Raw genomic sequence first — 20428 nt, forward strand, 5'->3', positions numbered from 1 at the left:
TATCATTTGTTTTCATTATCATTAGGTGAAGTTTTGGTAAGACAGTTATTGATCTACAAATATTATTAACTTTGGATACTTCCAATTCCATTCAAATTAATTGTTACAAATTTAACCACATAAGGTTGAGTTCAGATTTTAAAACAATATAAATAGTAAAAATAGCACAAAAAATGTGAAAAACTCATTTTTATGTAAAATGGGATTAACAATTTATCATACCATACTCATAAGTTAAAATGGCTTGTAAAGTATATTAAACATGATAATTTAGGATTTTAACAGTCAAATATAAACTTACAAAAGTGTTATACATAATAAATATTAATTGAACAAATTAAAATATTGTCATTATTTAATGAAAATATTATTAAATTATTAAGTATAACTGGTGCTTTTTTAATTCAGTTAAAATTTTTTTTATTATTCAACAATTATTAATTACATATTAAAAGATTTAAGAAAATTTTAAGTACAATTGCATTTTATACAGCCTATTTAAAGACTATGAAAATAAAATAAAGAACAATAATGTAATTGGTTCATTCGAATTACATAGGTACTAAAAAAACACATGAATTGGAAGTGCAATTTGCGTGCAATCTCTTATAGGGACCTGTCCGAATTGCAAGCCGTGTATAATTTTATTTTAAAATAATTACTTAACTATAATTTAACTTATTTTCCACTAAAGAACGGTTTTTTGTTGCATTACAGTTATATATAAAAATATCGGAGAAGGTAGAACTGTGAATCTTAAATATTAAATACAAATATGGTAGTTTAGGATAATCAAGTTAATGTATTTCACATGGTATTTCAAATATTTCTTCTTCTCAGGCTTAAAATAGAACATTTAGGCCTTTTACCGCTTCTATAATTCCCCACTATTGGTTTCTATCGAATACAATACTGATTCACAAACATTGGTTGAAGGTACTCATTGTAGAATTAGAAAATTAAGCCTAAATAGATGGTGAATATAAACTATTAGTCATCACATAAGTTTCTGAGAAGTAGTCACAAAATACATGTGTTCGATCATCGTTGTATTGAATTTTTTTATTTTCGTTTGTAAAACAGTCATTTATAACATTAGGAGTTAAGAATGACAGTCCAAAAATTAATTTAAAAAAATATTACGATTTTTGTTTTTTTTTTTAAATGTGTACATAAAAAAACTGATAGAATTGTTCTCCATATAGGGTGGGTTGGGTGGAATCACCCTAAGAGAAAATGTCATCCTTTTCTTATTGTATTTGGAAAAACAACTAAAAGTGCAGAATAAATAACTAGTTCAAAGTCAGTATAAATTATTTTTGGCGATGATTTGAGACTTAAATCCAAATCGTTCATCTTCTTTAATCAATTAGTCAAAACTCAAAGCATCGTTATACATTTCTATACCTACGTTAATAAAAAAAAAGTGGTGTATAATAGTTACAACATCATAAATTATTGTGAATTATTGGTAAAACATTTTAGGACAATTTTAAAATGTATACAAACAACAAATGACTTTTTGCACCCACTTTAATATTTTAAATTTCCTTATGTTGTAAAAGCTAGAATATTATTTTCATGACTATTAATAAATAAAAAATCTTCGTCTCTATATCAGTTTAAGGTTTTGATGTTCAAATTATCGAAAACTATATGTAAATCAATTAAAGTATTTTGCAGTTTAGAATAAATGCTTGAACGGGTGTAATGTAATTTTTTAATAACTCGTGTGATGTCATCTGTTGTTCATGTACTAATAAAGTAATACCCCCCAGGCCCCTGTAATAGCTCACAATGTAGTATTTTACTAGTTTTTTCAAAAGGATCATATACCTACAGTTTTATTTAAATTATTACATACCCGCAGTTGTATATTTGATTTTTGTTAACGGAGTATACGGAGTATACACAGGTGATTTTCAAAATATCTCCATTTGATTTAAATTATATTATTTTTACTATTATTTATGGTCGTAGCTACGTAGCATGACCTCTCTAATCTTAGTTACCTATTTCAAGTTAATATTATGGTGCTTATATAAATTTGAGCTTCAAGCATTTACGTGACCGATACGTATGTCTGTGAAACAGACCATAATACACTACAATAGGTGAATGCGCAATTAAACTGCAGTTTGGTAGAATGTTTATACGGATATAAAAATATTTCAATCCAGGAACTAATGAGTTGTAAGATCCATATCACAGAGCTTCTCTATACGTGTGATTTTTTAAAAACTAGCTGAGGGTCTATTTTTGAACTTATTCTAAAATGCTGCGATCGAATAATTCGTGTACTAATCATTAGTTTATTAATTTTCGATCAATAACAAGTAATCCTGCCTTGCCAGGACAAAATTGTGATTCAATAAATGTATTCTAAAGTGTAAATCATATTATATTTTAATTTATAGCTAGGTACTCCGCCCGCAGTTGCCGTGAGATTTTCTGTGATTATAAGAATAATATATTATCACTTATTAGGTAAGCAATTTACCTGCGGTAGATTGCGGAAACCACGAGTTTCACAAGTAAATGTATAATTTAACTAATATATTGTATACTTGTTTATCTACTCCCGTAACAAATTTTCTTTTTCTAATGTTTCTTTACGTGGTCTTTTTGCTTTGCTTCTTAATATAATACATGTATCGGACTATATTCCAAGAAGAGTGTTTACAAGAGTAAAAACATTTTGATGTCCTGAATGAAAAATGGCATTTAATTTTGAGTGAAAACTTTCACAATTATTAGTGCTCCGATTAGTTGTTGCTGAAAAATCACACCAAATAATGTAGTGGGAGGGGGGACTGTGCAATATCATTGACAACGTAATTATGTAAAATATAATCTGTAAAATTGTCAATTTTTTCGTCATCACATGGTTTTATTGCCATCAAATCTTCCGTGAAATATTGGACAGGTAAGTATTTAATTATGACATTTTATCCATACGGACTCCATTCAAAAATATTTAGATAATAAGCTGGACTCAATTCAAACACATAAAAGTAGCATGGACTCAATTCAATATCACAGCTAAATTTATGCCTAAAAACCTGTTCCACGATGTCCTAGGACAATAAGCTCTTTCATTAAAAAAAAGATGAATGAAATCGGTAAAGGCATTCTCAAGTGGTGCAGTGACAAACCTAAGGGAGTAGGGTCCATTTATATGTGTGTGTGTGTATATATATACAGTGGTCGCCGCTTATTGGACTCACGGTTAATTGACTCATTCGCCTATTAGACTCAAAACGGCTGGTCCCGATTTGTGCATATACCAACACACAGCAAAAAGTTCGTATATTCGACTCACACACCGGTTAATAGGGTCATTTGAAAATTAGATAAATAAATAAAATATGTACATACAATAAACAAACGTGTTATAAATGCGAAATAAGTCGGTACCGGTATTTTGGGCTTCAAATTGTACGTAGAGGGATTCAGCAAAGAGGCGATTTTTACGTATTCGAGCAACATAAATCCTGTGAAGATATGATTATGAAGTTGGCCGAAGAAGGGAAAATCCAATCAACCCTAGATGGGTTTTTATCGAAAAATTAATTAGATTTTACAAACATTATTTTATTACATATTATTTTATTTTTAATTGCGTATAGCTATATTTTTATTTTTATGCATACATACCTTGAATCTCAATAAATTTTTTTTAGCTGAATAAGTTTTTAAATGTAAGGATTTAAAAAATTTTTTTTGAGGTCATTCGCCTTATTGACTCATTCGGTTAATGGACTCAAATGGTCAGGTCCCAAAGTGAGTCTAATAAGCGGTGACCACTGTATATATATATATAGATAAGAACATTTCATAAAAAAGGTTAAGTTATGCACATACCTAATAAGTGCATGATAATTAAACTTGTGACATGACATGCAATTTGGACAGATCCTTCTTAGATGGCATGCAATTCGGATGCAGCCGTTATTATGAAATATGAATCATCATATACAGTGGCTTTCCAAAAGCCTAACCTATGTGGGATCTTAGATAATATTCATAGATACATTTAAATTTAATAATATAGCCAATTTTTTCTTCCTGCTGAATTCTCAGTTTCCAAACATTTTTTAATACAACTCAATAATGCACAATGTTGTCAATGTTAATGCACTATGTTTAGATGTACTATATGTGGGTACAATTTAAAAATAATATATTTGTCAATCATTAATTATCTTAACTATGCACTGGTAACATAATACATTTGAATAAGTAAGTTCTGAATAATGTAGGTACTATATAGGTACCTAACAGAACATTTGTTTATACTACTGAAATATTATTTACTAATTAAGTTATTATTTACATATGCTAGCTTTTTGCCTATATAAAATAAGTTCATAAGTAAATGGTAAACTATAAATCGAATACTTATTTGTGAAGACTGGAGAACAGATAAAAATAAGGGAGAAAGTAGATAACCACTCTGCTGTAGTACACTGCACTTTCAAGATTTTTATAGAACCTACTTCGTCATTAAAGTGTAACTGTGTAAGTCACTATAATGTTCTAATGCAAGCATATCAAACTCAAACTATTAACTGAACCAAATATATTAAATAGTTTCTATGCGGGCAGCACATACAAATTTATTAAAAAAAAAAACATTTCCAACAGTACTAAAATTGATACAACCAAACACTAATTTAGCTTAAGAAATGCCATTTTCCCTTAATTTTTTTTATTTTTTTATTTTTACAAGAAATATACAATCTATACAGTTAAGCACAATAAGTATATGTGAGATTGGGGTAGCAAGCATTAAGGGGTTACGTGACACGTGAGTAAGAAGCCATCCATCGGTAGTACTTAGCTTGTTTTAAAATTGAATCGTTAAGAAAATTGTTATAGGTTTTTTAAACCAAAATGATCTACATTTTTTTTTCAATGTTTTTGTTTTAACCAGTATCAGTTTGTTTAAAATTATTAATAATATTTAACAATACCTTTAGTACCTTTATAGTAGGTATTAAAAAAAAAAAAACACTCAACAAGAAATTAACGATCTATAGGTCTTCCAGTTTCAAGCTGTTCTACTTTTAGTTCCAATCATAATTATTATGGCATTATTGATTTGGCCATTTAGACCACGTTATCCTAAAGTCTGAACCAGCACCAGTTTAAATAAATATAATTTACTGGACAGAAAAATCGTGTTAATGTAGTTGTGACAATTTATTATTTTCTTAATATGATATCAGCTATAATCAACCATACTTACTAACTAACACGAAATAAGCCGAAAACCCTTAAAATAATATCCATAATATTATATTTTAAATGAGGTTTTGAGGATTTAAGTACCTTGTAATGCTGTCGGTAAATAATTGCTATCAAATATAATAAATATGTAAGCTCATGAGTTAGTTATAATTTGTGGAATATTAAAAAAAAATTTTTTAATTATATTCCAATATTATATTGTAATGCATATAATGTTGGAATATAAATTATTTAAAATATAATAGGTTTTCTAACATTATCGACATAAATTATGTGGTTAATGTGATTATCTATAATTTATGTAGAGCATGAATAGTGAGCATAGTGACAGCACATAATTTTATATACGTAGTGGGTTATCGTCAGTTTATGTAAAATAATTAACAACAATAATATTATAAAAATAGTTTAATGAGATAAATTATAATACAGCCAGACAGGAAAATTAAATACTAATATATCTACCTAGTTTCAAGTGTTAACTAAAAATATATCATTTTTAATCCATATTAGATGTATAATGTATTTATATTTTATTTGCAATAAAAAAAAAAACGATTCAAAATCGTATTACCTGTTGAACAACGATGAGTGCTTTTAACTGCAACTTACAAGGTCGAAGTACTTTAACAATAATAACGCTAATGGGTCATAGAATTAATTAAATAATTATTTATACATAGTTACAGTTCTGTGATACGTGATAGAAAAAGACAAAATATTTAATAAATTCAATTAAAATGAAATTTGAGAATACTTAGAATGATTTCTAGTTAAGACAAAAATAATTTCAAATGGTGGATGAAAATTTATTAAACATTTTTTCAAAACCTTTTGTCCTTTGAATAAAATTAGAATGCAGTTAAAAATAAATGTCCCGAGGATATTACAAATTCAGGACTGAACAAATGGTATTTTAAATTATTCACTATAACTCTCAGGTATTTTATTTAATTCATTGTTATTTTTAAATGTTGATAATAATTTTAAAATTTCCAAAAGTAAAATGTCAAAAAGTTATTCTAAATCCATACTTATGGTTATTGTGTATTATTTAAAACAAGTCTTCTATTTTATTTTTATTTATTACACGCACATATTATCATGTGTGTATGTGTAATATATTATTAAGTTCTGCATAATATCTGGTTATATATGAATAACATATTAGTACCTAATTAGTATGATATCGATTATCGACCTACTGTAATTAGCAACATATATTTCAATTTTTGAACATTGAAAACTTTAACCATCTATATTAAATTTTCTATTTTTATTGCTTTTATGAAGTTTAGCGTTCGTTTAATTGTTGACACGTTCGGCCTAAGGGTTGATGCAGAAACTCTGGAATTTCGTGTTTAGTTCTGGCAGCCTCCGTTTTTCGGTATTCGACGAGTATAATGTTTAATTGTCAGCTGAATTCCACATGTTATTCATTTGATTTGTTCTTCATTGTTCATTAGATAACCGTGTGTATGTCCTATCCTTAGACGTGTTATTAATGAATCTTATTTTCTGCTAAGATTCGTTATGTTTTTCCAATCTTCTGTTGTGCGTTTAATTTAGCAGAGCTTGGTTTCCTTTTTTTCTCCATTTGAGTGACCATTTTTTTATAATCCCAGTCGTGTTAATACATCTTAGTAAGTCTTCATAAGTATGGTGCTTTTCGCTTATTTATAATATTTGTTTATTTCATTCAATATCTAATAAACAACTAATTATGTATCTAATTTAAATATTTTTAAATTTATTTATGTTTCGCCATATTTAAATGAGTAAAGAGACATAAAAATTAAAATAATATACTATTATATATGTATCTAAAATTCTACTTATCTTACATTACAAGCTTTCATATTTTTTTGGTTCTGGAATTAGTAAGTTACTCAAAAGTTATTGCATTGTGTATAAGCTCGATATATTTTTACCTATATTTGTAAGCATTAATGCTTAATGTGGTGAATCATTCTGCTTAATGTATACATTATATATTATATAGAGTGATTTACCAAACCCTTTTATGATTAAATTGTAAATGAATAACTAAACAACTAACTTCATTTAATGTAGGATATTTGATTTAACACCTCCAGGGCGGTGGCCACCGCAACAGTCACATTCACTAAGACCAGCACAAATATTATCAAATCCCAGAAGTCAGTTGGGTCCTCAGAGTCATACTTGTCTACAGAACTGTTTTCGACAAGGCCTTGTTCCTTTTTGTGGATAATGTATATGCTACCGGCTCACCTATTTATCTTAGAGAGGATCGAGGATAGGATTGGTTTGGACTTTGGGTACCCTTTACTCTCTCTCACCAAGATCAAGACCATCACTGACTGAAATTAGACCATCACTCAATGGTATCGGAAATAGACCATAACTAAGGACATGTTGGTTAATCCCGAATTTGCGCTACCCTTGCGCTGTGGACACTGTGGAGCATACTCTGTTATATTGTTCAAACTAGGAGTACTAAGAGCTGACCTTTACATACGCCTTCGTCGATCTCCAGCAACTGTGAACATGCCAGATATACGATGTGGCCCAGGTTTTCGAAGACCCCTCTTTGAATTATGCTGAGCAGATGCTTCTACTACAAGAAGTGGAAGAGATGTTTATAACGTCTTATAACATGGTGGAGGTGCCACTGACCTACGTTCATCATTACATCTCTATGGCACTATGCGGTGAGGGATGGCGATCAGTCGGAAATCAATGTCAAAATGAAAAGTCCAGGACTGTGGCTTAAAAGATATTGTACCTATATTATAAACTGTGAAGGTATAATTCTGCAGTGCCTATTCCGCCTACCCCATAGTATCTAAACCATAATATGTATAAAAAATGTAATCGCCTTCACCGTAACTGTAATATTGTTTTTTCTTATTTATTTAAATTAATTATGCTTTTCGAGGGGGAAGTAATGATCACATGGTTCTCCTCTCCTTAAAATCGGAAATGGATGTTTGATTTAAAATGTAATTGATTCAAGACTGACACTAGGATTTGATTCCAGGAAAACGCCCTCATTCCATTGTTTAGAACAAACTTTGTAATGAACTTTATAATTTCAACTACTTTTTGTGTACACTTATTTACCTAGAACACACTTCTCACATCTATATTGCACAATCATAATATCACATTTCGTACTTTTTTTCTGAGTTAGCTAAAAAATAGAGGCTGTATCATTAGAGTACAGTTATAAATAAATCAAAATGATCTAGGAGATTGAAAATTTAGAATAAATTTAATTATACTAATGAACTTGATGAATTTGGACGATTGTGTAAAAAAACTGTTCATAGAAAGCTATTGTTCTCACTAAGTTTATGATATAAAGTTAATTTAAAAAAAGTTATTTAACTTTTTATAAATACACACACAATAAAATTGCATTTAGCTCCTCATTATTTGATAATAATTATAATAAGTAAATCACATCTAATTACCATGGATAAGAATATATACTTAACCTAACCTACGGTGGATCTGTTTTAGTGAAAAAATTAATCCTATTACACATTATTTTAATTGATGACCGAAATATTTAAATCGAATAGGTTAAACCTGTTAACATTTTCCATTTTATAAAATGTCTTTATTTCAACTGACTGAATGATAAATCTTTTGAACAATGTAGGTATTTCCTGATATCTTATCTGAGTGAGATTCAACTTAAGTCCATAATTCTTAATTATTATCTACAAGCGTGACAATTACTAACAATATGGTGGTATTATGTGAGCAAGTCTTATCTTTAGAGGATTAGTGAACACTTCAACCCAATTTTGTTACTGAACGTGTCTAGTATATTAATTTTGATTTGTTAATATTTTTTAAATTAAATATCTAATTCAAAGTTGCATTATTGAGACCTTTTGTTTCTGTAGAACTGTGGATGCCTCATTCATAATATATTTCACAATTAAAACAATATACGTATTACATGAACAAATATTAAAATATAATAAAATACATATAACTTGAGTCAACATAAGAAAACCAGCCAGAAATGAAAAATTAAATGAAATGAAACGATGAAAAACATGTATATGTACCTCTATCTTCAGTACAAGTCATTATTCATAACTAAAATCGTGATTTGTATAAATAAAAACTAAATGCTGTTCGTCAATATAATTGCATAATTTGAGAACGGCTTGACCGATTTGACTCGTTTGTTTTAAATTTTTCGTAGTTGTCCGAATATTTGTATTACCGAAATAATAATTGGAAACGTTTATCTGAATTTAAAAAAGTGCTCTTTTTGACTGACTGATCAATGTAGAATATTAGTTTAAGCTATGATAGTTGGAAACATGACATTTTCATTGTATTTTTGAATAACCATGTATAGGGATGCATTAAGAAAGGATTTCTCAAAACTCACTTTTTAAAGAGGTGCTCATGCACAAGGATTTAAAGGTTTAAGATGAAATAGAAAATTTTTTTTGTGTTTATTTATAATTGCCATTGGTTCTATCCAACAGATTATAACAGTAATAGTAGAAATATACAGTAATAAACTATAAATTACTAATTAGTAATTGGTAGGTATTCTTTTTTTGTATATAAAAAGCTGCCATTGACTACTCGGGTAAATGTAGTAAAACTGTAAAAAACACACATCAAATTGTCTCGTTTATGGACTCGAATAAAGATATTGTATCTTAAAACAAATATGAGAGTTGAATATAATATGATTGTAGCTTGTTTACTTAAAAACTAATTGACCGATTTTGTGAACATTCAAAATTGTTCTTAGATGTATCAGGACAATTTCAGAGAATAGTTTGAACCACATTCGAATAATACTAAATGCTTTATCCAATCCGCCACTTTATAAAGGAAGATACACCAAAGACTATCTGCCCGTGAACTGAGTTATGCCTATACTAAAATCAAGATGTACCTATATGGCTAAATAGCTCTATATTTTTTATTTTCCCATTCTTTCACAACCATTTTATGTAACAGACAACAGTTATATCAATAAATTCATTGGTACTTGAATGGTTCTTAAAGTTTATTTTTTAACCAATAGGTGGTTAAACGGTAGCTCACATATCCATTTTTTTCAGCTCATGAAAAAAAAAAAATTTTTTTGTTTATTTAAATGGTTGCCATTGGTTACATATTAACTTTATTATTATTAAAATTAGTATACATGTAGCATATACATTTTTTACAAATATGTTTATAAAAACAAATCTTTGGCACGGGCAACAGCTAGTTGTAACTTGTTAAATTTAAGATTCTGAGTAGAGCGATGAATGCATTGTTTTACAGTGAAGCGTATTAAAAAAAATGTATATAGATCGATTCTGTTAAAAGCAGAACATAATATGCTTCTACAATCATTTTTTAGTGTTGTTAATGGTAGAAACTTTGATCTAGTTCGTAATTTTAAATTAAGGAGATCAAAATTAAATAATTCTAAGAATTTACTTTCGCTGTTAAAATAATTGTGAAACACTTACAAAACAATAAGCGTAGACGAAAAGCAAGTCCTTTTTTGACCAAATCGATTTTTTTATAATTCAGAACGTTTTATATGTGTGAACAATAGACATTTAATACTTTCACCAAATATTTATACAAGTATTATACCTATACAATCTACATGATATAATTTTCAAATATTTTCATTCTTTTTTTTTTCTTCTCTTTAAGTATATAATTGATGTCTTAAACTTCTGGCTTATGTGGAGATGATTATATTTCTAATTACAGAGGCTGCCCAGTGTACAGAGCTATCCTTAAAGGATATATAATTAATAAGTTACACCACATTTCGGAATAAGAACCACGTGGTTGTCCTTTCTCAACTCTACTGCTATCAGACTAAACCATCTTACTTCCGTTGGTTCTGACTCCTATCATAAAATCATATTAACTACCTAATAGACAATAGTCCATCGCCATCTGCATCACTTTAAAATGGCATTGCGTTTATTTATCCGCTCTTATTTATTTTCTTACTGCTTTAGTGCTGTATTACACAAACAATAATATGTTCCATAGTTTATTATGTACTATTTATTTCTCATTACTACCCATATTATCATAACGTTATTACCTACTCATTAGAATAAGCTATAACTACCATTCCTATTTTGATATCATCTCATTATTATAATATATACTTAAATATACTATATTAAATTAACATATTATCAGCGGTAACTGTTAATTGCAAATTTTGAAATGTATGCACCTACAAATGGTTTTTAATCGTTCTAATAATAAAGAAATTATCAACTTTTTCTTTGTTTTGTTTTGGTTTGTATTGATGAAATGTTTCTTTAATGACAAAAGCTCAAAAATATCATCATAAGTTCTTCTTGCAGCAATTGAAATATATTGGACATTTATAGTCACAATATTTAAACATTTTGCAGTTCAAATTTTTACAAAGTCGGAAATTCAAACTTAAAATATTGATTCTTCTAGAATAGAAAAAAAAAATTCAAAACATAATTCGTAGAAACTTAAAACCTTTCATCATTACGTATATTATTAGTTAATATACACAATGAATTTTCAAAATGTTTATACAATGTTTTAGCTATTTATACCACAGTCTTATTCTAACACTTCCTGTACGTTGATTTCTCTTAATTTAGTTCAATCTATCTTATTAAGAAAATACTGATAAGCGATACTATATCAATATAATATAACATAATCCTAAGGATCCTTGGAAATAGATGTTGATCCAACAGCCCAGAATCATTTTTTCGAATACTGCAATGAATATCATTAAATTCAAATTCAACATATAAATTGTAATGACCTACTAAAGAGCAGATCGTTTAGTAGATTTTATACAATTAAGATTCTGAGCGATTAATAATACTTTGATTTTACAATGGTGTGAATATTTTTACAAAATCACGAGAATTCTCAAATTATTCTGTAGTCAAGAATCTATAAAATATTAAATTTTTATATCTTTATCTTAAAAATTTAAGGTTACAAGGTTTCTAATAAGTAGTTCTTACTGAAACTCAAAATTCTAAAAAAAATATTTTCATAATTTTAACAAAATTGGATTTTAGACAAGGCAAAAATATATAAGTTATTTTATTGTAATTCAAAAATTATTTGTGGGGATTCGACATTTTAAAGAATATTTTAATTTATTTAAATTAATTTTTAAGTATTACCTAGCTATTTCGTATAGCGCCTATTGATATTATTAATAGTGAAATAATTCCTATGATAGCAATATAAAATAAATATAATAAAATAAACTTATTACTTATTAGTAATATATAGGCTGATAGACTGTCACTGTTCAGAATCGTTTTTGTATGCAATGATTGAATGATTCATCATTGACTTCCAATTTAACACATTCATTGTAGTAGCATACTCAATGACGAGGTACTCTCGAATTCTTATGTACAACAAAGTGGTACCTTACTCTCCCACTTTTGTTAATGTACAATTACATTTGGCGATCCTTTGAAATTTAGAAGAAAAATAATTTGTAGGTGATAGATTAAAGGCCATGGGCAGAGATATTGATGCCTTTTTTTGTTTTGCTGTTCCAAATTCGATTTTAAGAAATAAAAACAAAAACCAATAGATACGTCATTGTGAAATCAATAGCTCCGAATCTAAGATATTCTTAATAATAATTACATGACTTATAAAATGTTTAGTTTAATTTTTATTATGTATATAATATATATTATTATTATACAAGATTATAAAGTTGATCGTTAAATAAGTTATGAAGTTATTGATTTTCGTGACCAAATAGTGTGTTTTATGAACTATAATTACCATAGTCATGGGTTCGTCAGCAGTGTAAAATGTATACACGAACGTTACATAAGGGAAAAGTCACTAAGAAATCTACTAAATATTTAAAATGGTATCATCCCCTTGGTAGGTAGGTCATGGCAATAAGTCCACCCATTCTATGACCCTTCAGGCTACTCATGTTATGAAATGCATACTTTAGTGTTATTGTGACTCTTCTAGAACCTGGAGTCAAGACTTAACTAATTGCGTTGGTATATGGAGAAAGTCTTATTAACTCAAAACTCAAGAACTTCAACACACAGATATACGTTGTTGATTACATTGGAATAAAAGAAAGGTACGGGTACGTAATTTCTATCCACTAGTCTATTCCAAATAACATTAATAGTTTTTCAGTTTAGTAACTTTATAAGTGTATAGTATATTTTTGGAAATGATTCATGTGTGTAGACGTGTAGTGCGCCCGAAGAAAGCTTAAATTGTGTAATATTTGTATTATCTTCATTCATCATTACTTTTGAATGTCTTTATATTATGATAACTATATAGTCAAAAAACCTAGAACGAAGTTCATGAAACTGCATCAAATTGCACCTGTGTTTGTTTTAAATTGAAATATAATACAAATTCTATACTTATCACTTATTAAAATACAAAACAGATACGAGTATTGTACATTTTAAAACTATATTATACTTTTATTAGTACACCTTTATAATATAATATAAATATATACATATACATATACTTTAGGTATATATTACAGTAAATAAATATAATATATATAATATATATATATATGACATTTGCAGAATGATAATTTTATTTCTTTAACACCTACACAACTATTATGCGTACATTGAATGGTTGATTTATTACACTTGATGAAACATAAAAGATATACTACACGTATACAGGGTGATTTATAAAATCCGTTATTCGTCCATACCTACGTGTTATGATTTGTCTTACTTACACGTAAAATAATAGGTAAATTGAAACATAAATACAAATTATTTGTTTTCAGTATAAATTTACATTACATTATTTTTTATGCGAAAATTAAAGCTATGTTATTGACCAATAAGTTACGTTATATCAATATTTAATAAAAAAAAAAACCTGAAAATAGGTACCAACTAGTTAGTCCATTATAATGTATAGACTGTTTGTATACAATATTTAATTGCAATATAATATATCCTAAGGTCTGAGGAATATACTAAGCAGATATTGATTTTGTAGATTAAAATTAAAATTGATAGAAAGTATTATTGTATTCATGAAATTTGTTGTTCCTTATTTGCATGCAAAATAATGTAAATTACTAAATATTTCTTATGTATATGGTATTAAAATTAATTATGGTATTATACTATTATAAGATAGTCACTTGCGTTTAACTAAAACACAAGACCGGATTCATAAATAAGTATTTTAAAATACCAGTATAAAATGCGATAGATAAAAGTAATACGTTTGTTAAATTGCAATTATAAAAGGATTTATATACTTATGCATTGAATAAAACCTAGCTACCTAGCTGGGCAATAGAAACATTATTTTATCTTTAAGCTTAGTTTTATAATTAATCTTTTTATAAATTGAAACAATTAAAGTCTATATTATACATGCATCTATATACCTATAGTTAATTCAATCGTTTGCTAATGCCTACAGGAATACATATTATAAAATTAGGCGTAGTGCCTAAATACTGTTAAAAAGAGTTCTTGTTACAAATATTATAATTTAAGATACATTTATTTTAATTCATAACTAAATAGCCAATTTCTTAAATTTACTAAAGGCTAATTTTTGTAACTAAATGTATTGAACTTACACAAAATGCAATGCCAGCCGTTGTTCACTCGACGATTTGTTCTACGATTACAAATTTTAAATCTAAGAAACCTACATAATATTATACAAAGAATTGGACACATGGGTCAAGAATAAAATGTCATAATGTTTTAAATATGATTTTATTAATTGTTTAACAATTTGTTCGGTTTTTCAGCCATGGGTTATAAGAAAGATGGTCTTATAAAAGATCTATGGCCAAATATTCGATTAATACAACTATCGGGCCTATTCATATCCGAATACTATGACGATTATTCTGGACTTGCCGTGTTGCTCCGAAAGATTTACAGCTGGATCACTACAATAATAATATACTCACAGTTCATATTTATTGTAATGTTTATGGTCACTAAATCCAACGATTCAGATCAGCTGGCTGCTGGCGTGGTAACTACATTGTTTTTCACCCATTCGATGATCAAATTCATGTATTTCAGCACGGGTACCAAGTCGTTCTACAGAACTCTAAGTTGTTGGAACAATACTTCTCCACATCCTTTATTTACAGAATCTCATTCGAGGTAAATTAAATTATAAGTTGTTTGATTGATAGAAAATTAATAGCTAATACGTAATAAAATGTGAAGCAGGTACGACAATTACTCGATTAATTTGAGAAGTGAGAAATCTGATTATATTCAAACGAAATTAATTACAGTTTATTAAACATCGATAAATAAAACATGGATTAAGGCACCAGAATTACATTTTAAACATATTTTTATGAAATTGTTAATAATGTTAATATTGTGATATTAAAAAAAAAAAATTTAAACCATAAATTAAAATTTACTTCCAATACATATTTAACCAGTAAAATAAAGTAATTAAAATATTAAATCCTATGACCCATAAGTATAGTATTGTAATTTTAAATTTGTAAACAGTAATTTAAATACTACACAATATAATGTTAATATTATGTTCATTTAAATAAATGCAGAAATTAGTTTTCCAAAACTGAATTTTGAATGACATTATTAAATAGCAAAACTGTTTATTTGAACCGGTATTATTTATGGCAGACTTGTTATATTTTTAAAAAGTTTAGTTAGGTTTTTGTGTATATTTTTTATTTAAATAGGTACATAGTGATTCACCAAGAATGCTCACCATCATTTTTCCCTAGAACAATGTATTTATTCAAATTCTGGTTTTTGTAATTCTTAATTAGGTAAGGTATTCACTATTTTATGAAATACTTACTGAGGTTTCATGCTTTTTATAAATTATCATGTGTTGAATGTTGATATGTATTTTATGTTTGAAAAAATATTCGAGAATAGTATGTAGAGGTAGGTACTTTTTATTAGGATTCTATTATTGGATTATTATCCTTAGTACATAAAGGTTGATAGCACAGAAACAACTTGTTTAATTCTTGATTAAAGTGCGTTAATATTTCAAACAAATCAACTGATTAACACTTTACAGTAAAAAAAATGAATTATTCGAAAAAATGTTGTACCACAACAGCGCAACTCTTTCTTAAATGTCATACAAATCTGATATAATATAGTCTTTATGACCTAAAATTAAAGGAATATTGTACCATTTGTTTAGGTGTCTTATAATTTATGTATATTAAAATAATTTCGTAACATTTTTGATTTTAGATTCCATGCAAAGTCATTATCTCGGATGCGACAACTTTTGATTATAGTGTCGATTGTTACAATTTTTACAACGATCAGCTGGACAACTATTACTTTCTTTGGTGAAAGCGTATGGAAGGTTCCTAATCCTGAAACATTTAACCAAACAATGTATGTTCCAGTACCCCGTTTGATGTTACACTCTTGGTACCCATGGGATGCAAGTCATGGATTAGGTTATATTGTGGCTTTTGTCTTGCAGGTATGCTTAATGTGATTAAATTATATGCAAGAAAAATATTATTTATAAAACATTCATGAATATCCTTGGAGATTGGTTGAAAGGGTAGAACATGAATGTAATTTAAAAAGTTTAATATTTTTAAAACACTTATTTTTGTTTACATAATTTAACATACCTACTATTCGTGTACAGTATCTCGCTGACCTATAATTTATGTGTAATAATTAATAAGGTATCAATGGAATAATAATAAAAAAAAAAATATGGAATAAATGTATATAATAAAATGTAAAATGTATTAGTTTAGTTAGATAACCCTAGAATAAGGTTAACTTTGATGACCCTTTTTGTTTTTTTTAATTGACAAAAAAGTTTTTATTTTTTAAATATTCTAAATTATACATATATTTAAATTTTCATAGTTCTTAAAATTGACGATCTCAAGGTACCTAATTAAAAAAACTTGTGAAATGTCCATTTAGTTTTATTGGATATTCATAACGCTCAGTCACTCAAACTTAATGGAGCTTTTATTCTCATCATTTCTGGTGCATGCATGTGAACAACTTCAACACTTGAAGGAGATTTTGAATCCATTGATCGAATTAAGTGCTACCCTTGATTCATCAGTTCATAATCCAGCCGAAATATTTCGTGCCACTTCTGCTAAAAATCAAGCAATAAATGGCATCGGTGAGTTATTATTTATTAAATTGAACAATATATTAATAAGTACTAACAATATTAGTATATGCTACTTAATTCATCTAAAAAACCTTGGAAGTAATTAAGTCAATCTATTGTATGGTGGGCGTCGTACTTATTGAGTTGGTCACTGTAATATTATGCTTTGGATTTGAATACAATAATAGATTGTTGCATAGGAAAATGATTCTGAACAAAGACCGAATGGATCGATATTTTATTATATATTTATATTTTTTACATTGGTAATATATTTTTCTATTAGTAGGTAACACTTAAATAATAGGTTGAAGTTGAATTTATAATTGGGAACTAAAATTGTCATTTTTCGTTTAAATACTTATCTAATTTCATCGAACTTGACGTCAATAAAAAAATTATATATTTGAATTTTTGATATTTTTGTTTTCTGTGATAAAAACTTATGAGCAATTTTGTATTACAATTTAAAACTCTAGCTATGAAAGTAAAAAAAAATATTTTTAACTTTAGAATAATTAAAAATTTGCTAATTTATCAGATTTTAACAAAATATATGTACTTGATATTTCCTCTGCAAGGAGGGAGGGTCATAGGAAAAACTACGGGTCAGGCCAGTTAGGCCATGCCTAATACTACCTGGATAATATACTGACTTAATAGAATTTAAAATTAAAAACTTATTTTGTAATTAGAATTTATTTTCATATTTATTATTTGAGCTGTCCTAATCAGATTTTCTAGTTTTACTTATTTGGAGGGTTACCAATGTAAAAATAGTGAATGTTATAAGCATTACAAAATCGGTCGGAACAAAAAATGGTAGGCAGCCCAAAAAGATATCTACGTTAAAAGATTGTGCATAGTAATTTTTATATTTTTATACCACTATATGAACAACTTATGTGGGAACTCATATTAAATCATAAAGCTTTTTAACTTTATTTTTATTTTCACTTTTAAAAAAGCGGGTAAATGGGTAATGCTCTGCAGTGCCAACATTCGATGTCTAGAAAGCTGTAATGGATGTATTAAATTTGAATTCAATAATCATTATGTACGAAAGATGATTCTGAGCAAAGGCGGTTTGTTAGCCTGTAATATTTCTAAGTAAATTGTATGATATTATTGTGATTAAAGAAATTTATTTTACCATTAGTCATTAGTACTACAGTAGGTTTTAGTATACTGTGTGGCAAGAGCGAGATGTGAGCTATTTCAGTAACGGGCGACTAGAATTTACCTCGAAGTTCCATGTCAAGAAAATTGACAAATTGAATAAAGTTTTACGTTTATTTGTTAACATTCTGTATTTTAAGAACAATTTATAATAACTAAAATAACAAAGTACTATAGATTATTTTTAATCAATCAATATCTGAATAAAAGAGAAATATTTGGTAAGGAAAAAAATCAATAGAGCTAAGAGTGTTCATAAAAATACATTTCATACCATACAATTTGAGGTAGGCACCTACAAAGAAAAATGGCAAGAAACAAAATATGTATTTGTCTTAGTTGCCAAGTAGATTAATATGGTATTGACTTTATATAAAAGTAGGTACTTATAGGCTATAGATACATGTTAATAGTTCTTGAGATTTATAAAACACTTATTAAGTTATAACTAAATATATATAAAGATTAATGTTTACTTTTAAGTTATGTGAATAACGAATAATCATACTTATGTGTATATGAGTATGAATAAAACAAATAAAATAAAATATGTTCATTCCAATAATATTTAATTGTGCCTAAATAAATTAAGCTCTGACGTCATAACACATTAAAATATTAAATGTTAATAAACTTATTATAAGTAATATTCTATTCGTTTTATTTCAAATCTATAAGCATTACATAATTTTATTTATCTTGAAGCAGCCAAAAGTTTTGTCATTCTTATGAAATAATATTTTTACTATTTATAATCGGAAGGCTGGGCGCTTGTATAATTATTGTTCGGAACATTTTTGATTCCATACATAATGTTCATGACTAGCTTGGATATGTTATAGATATCTTATTTTACAGTTATTTCTTTTACGTTAAAATTTTGCATTTAAATTTGAGACATGTTTGTGAGTTTTATTATAATATTTTAATTTAATTGAAATCTATAAAATAATGTTTTCTTAAATTAAAAATGTGCTATAAGGGGTAATCGTTTTTAGGACATTTTTACTTACAATTATTGTTTTTTTAAGAAATTACACTTTTTAAGATATTTAAATAAATTGTAGATACTTATAATGTATTTAAATTTGTTTTCATAAAGTTATTAAATTAGGTTAAATCGACATTAAAAGATAAATGTTGATGCTTGATTAGTGATTATGCAGTTTTTTGATAATTTTTTAAATTAAGTAAACCGAGTAGAGATCAAATATAAAATGTTTTAAAAATTAATATCAGATCGCGATTATAATGGGTCTTATGTGAATGAGATTACTGAGTATGGAACAAAAGGGGAAAATGAATCAAACAGAAAAGGACCAAATAACTTAACTAGCAATCAAGAAGTACTTGTTCGATCAGCAATTAAATACTGGGTAGAGCGACACAAACATGTTGTCAAGTATGAAAAATTAATTAGGGATGCTTGTTGAAGGTGTTAAACAATCAAAAATGTATTAATTTGTATTTATAGATACGTGAGTTTAATTACCGATTGCTATGGTTCGGCACTTCTTTTTCACATGTTAGTGAGCACCGTCATTCTCACCATTCTCGCATACCAAGCAACCAAGGTTTGTTGGAATGTCTCATAAAATTACCTTGACAGATATTCATAATATATAGTTTGAACAGTTTGATCAAATATTAGTGTATTCATTTTTCTAAGCCAGATTATTTCGAGTCTCTTTAAAATGAATACAAATATCCTTGTTTATCTATTGTAGTGATGTCAATTATACATTCACCAAGCATGATACCCCCATTTTATCCTTTAATACTGAATTTATTCAAATTCTGATTTTTGGACCAACCCCCCCCC

General features: G+C 27.4%; 1 protein-coding gene across 3 annotated transcripts in view; it reads left to right on the forward strand.

The window, feature by feature from the left end:
• The first annotated feature begins 13265 nt into the window (after positions 1-13265).
• Positions 13266-20428, forward strand: part of LOC111028522 (odorant receptor coreceptor) — a 9574-nt gene continuing 2411 nt past the window's right edge. The window contains exons 1-6 of one of the 3 annotated variants that reach the window (XM_022307201.1): positions 13266-13375; positions 15059-15425; positions 16521-16761; positions 17226-17436; positions 19846-20008; positions 20081-20180. In XM_022307201.1, coding sequence (XP_022162893.1) covers positions 15061-15425; positions 16521-16761; positions 17226-17436; positions 19846-20008; positions 20081-20180 — 1080 coding nt within the window. In that variant the 5' untranslated portion in view covers positions 13266-13375; positions 15059-15060. Of the gene's footprint in view, positions 13376-14678; positions 15001-15058; positions 15426-16520; positions 16762-17225; positions 17437-19845; positions 20009-20080; positions 20181-20428 lie in introns of those variants that run through there. The other 2 variants (XM_022307200.1, XM_022307199.1) reach the window with 2 other exon arrangements.

The sequence above is a fragment of the Myzus persicae genome, unplaced genomic scaffold (genome assembly GCF_001856785.1).
Source record: "Myzus persicae strain clone G006 unplaced genomic scaffold, MPER_G0061.0, whole genome shotgun sequence".
Lineage (NCBI taxonomy): Eukaryota > Metazoa > Arthropoda > Insecta > Hemiptera > Aphididae > Myzus > Myzus persicae.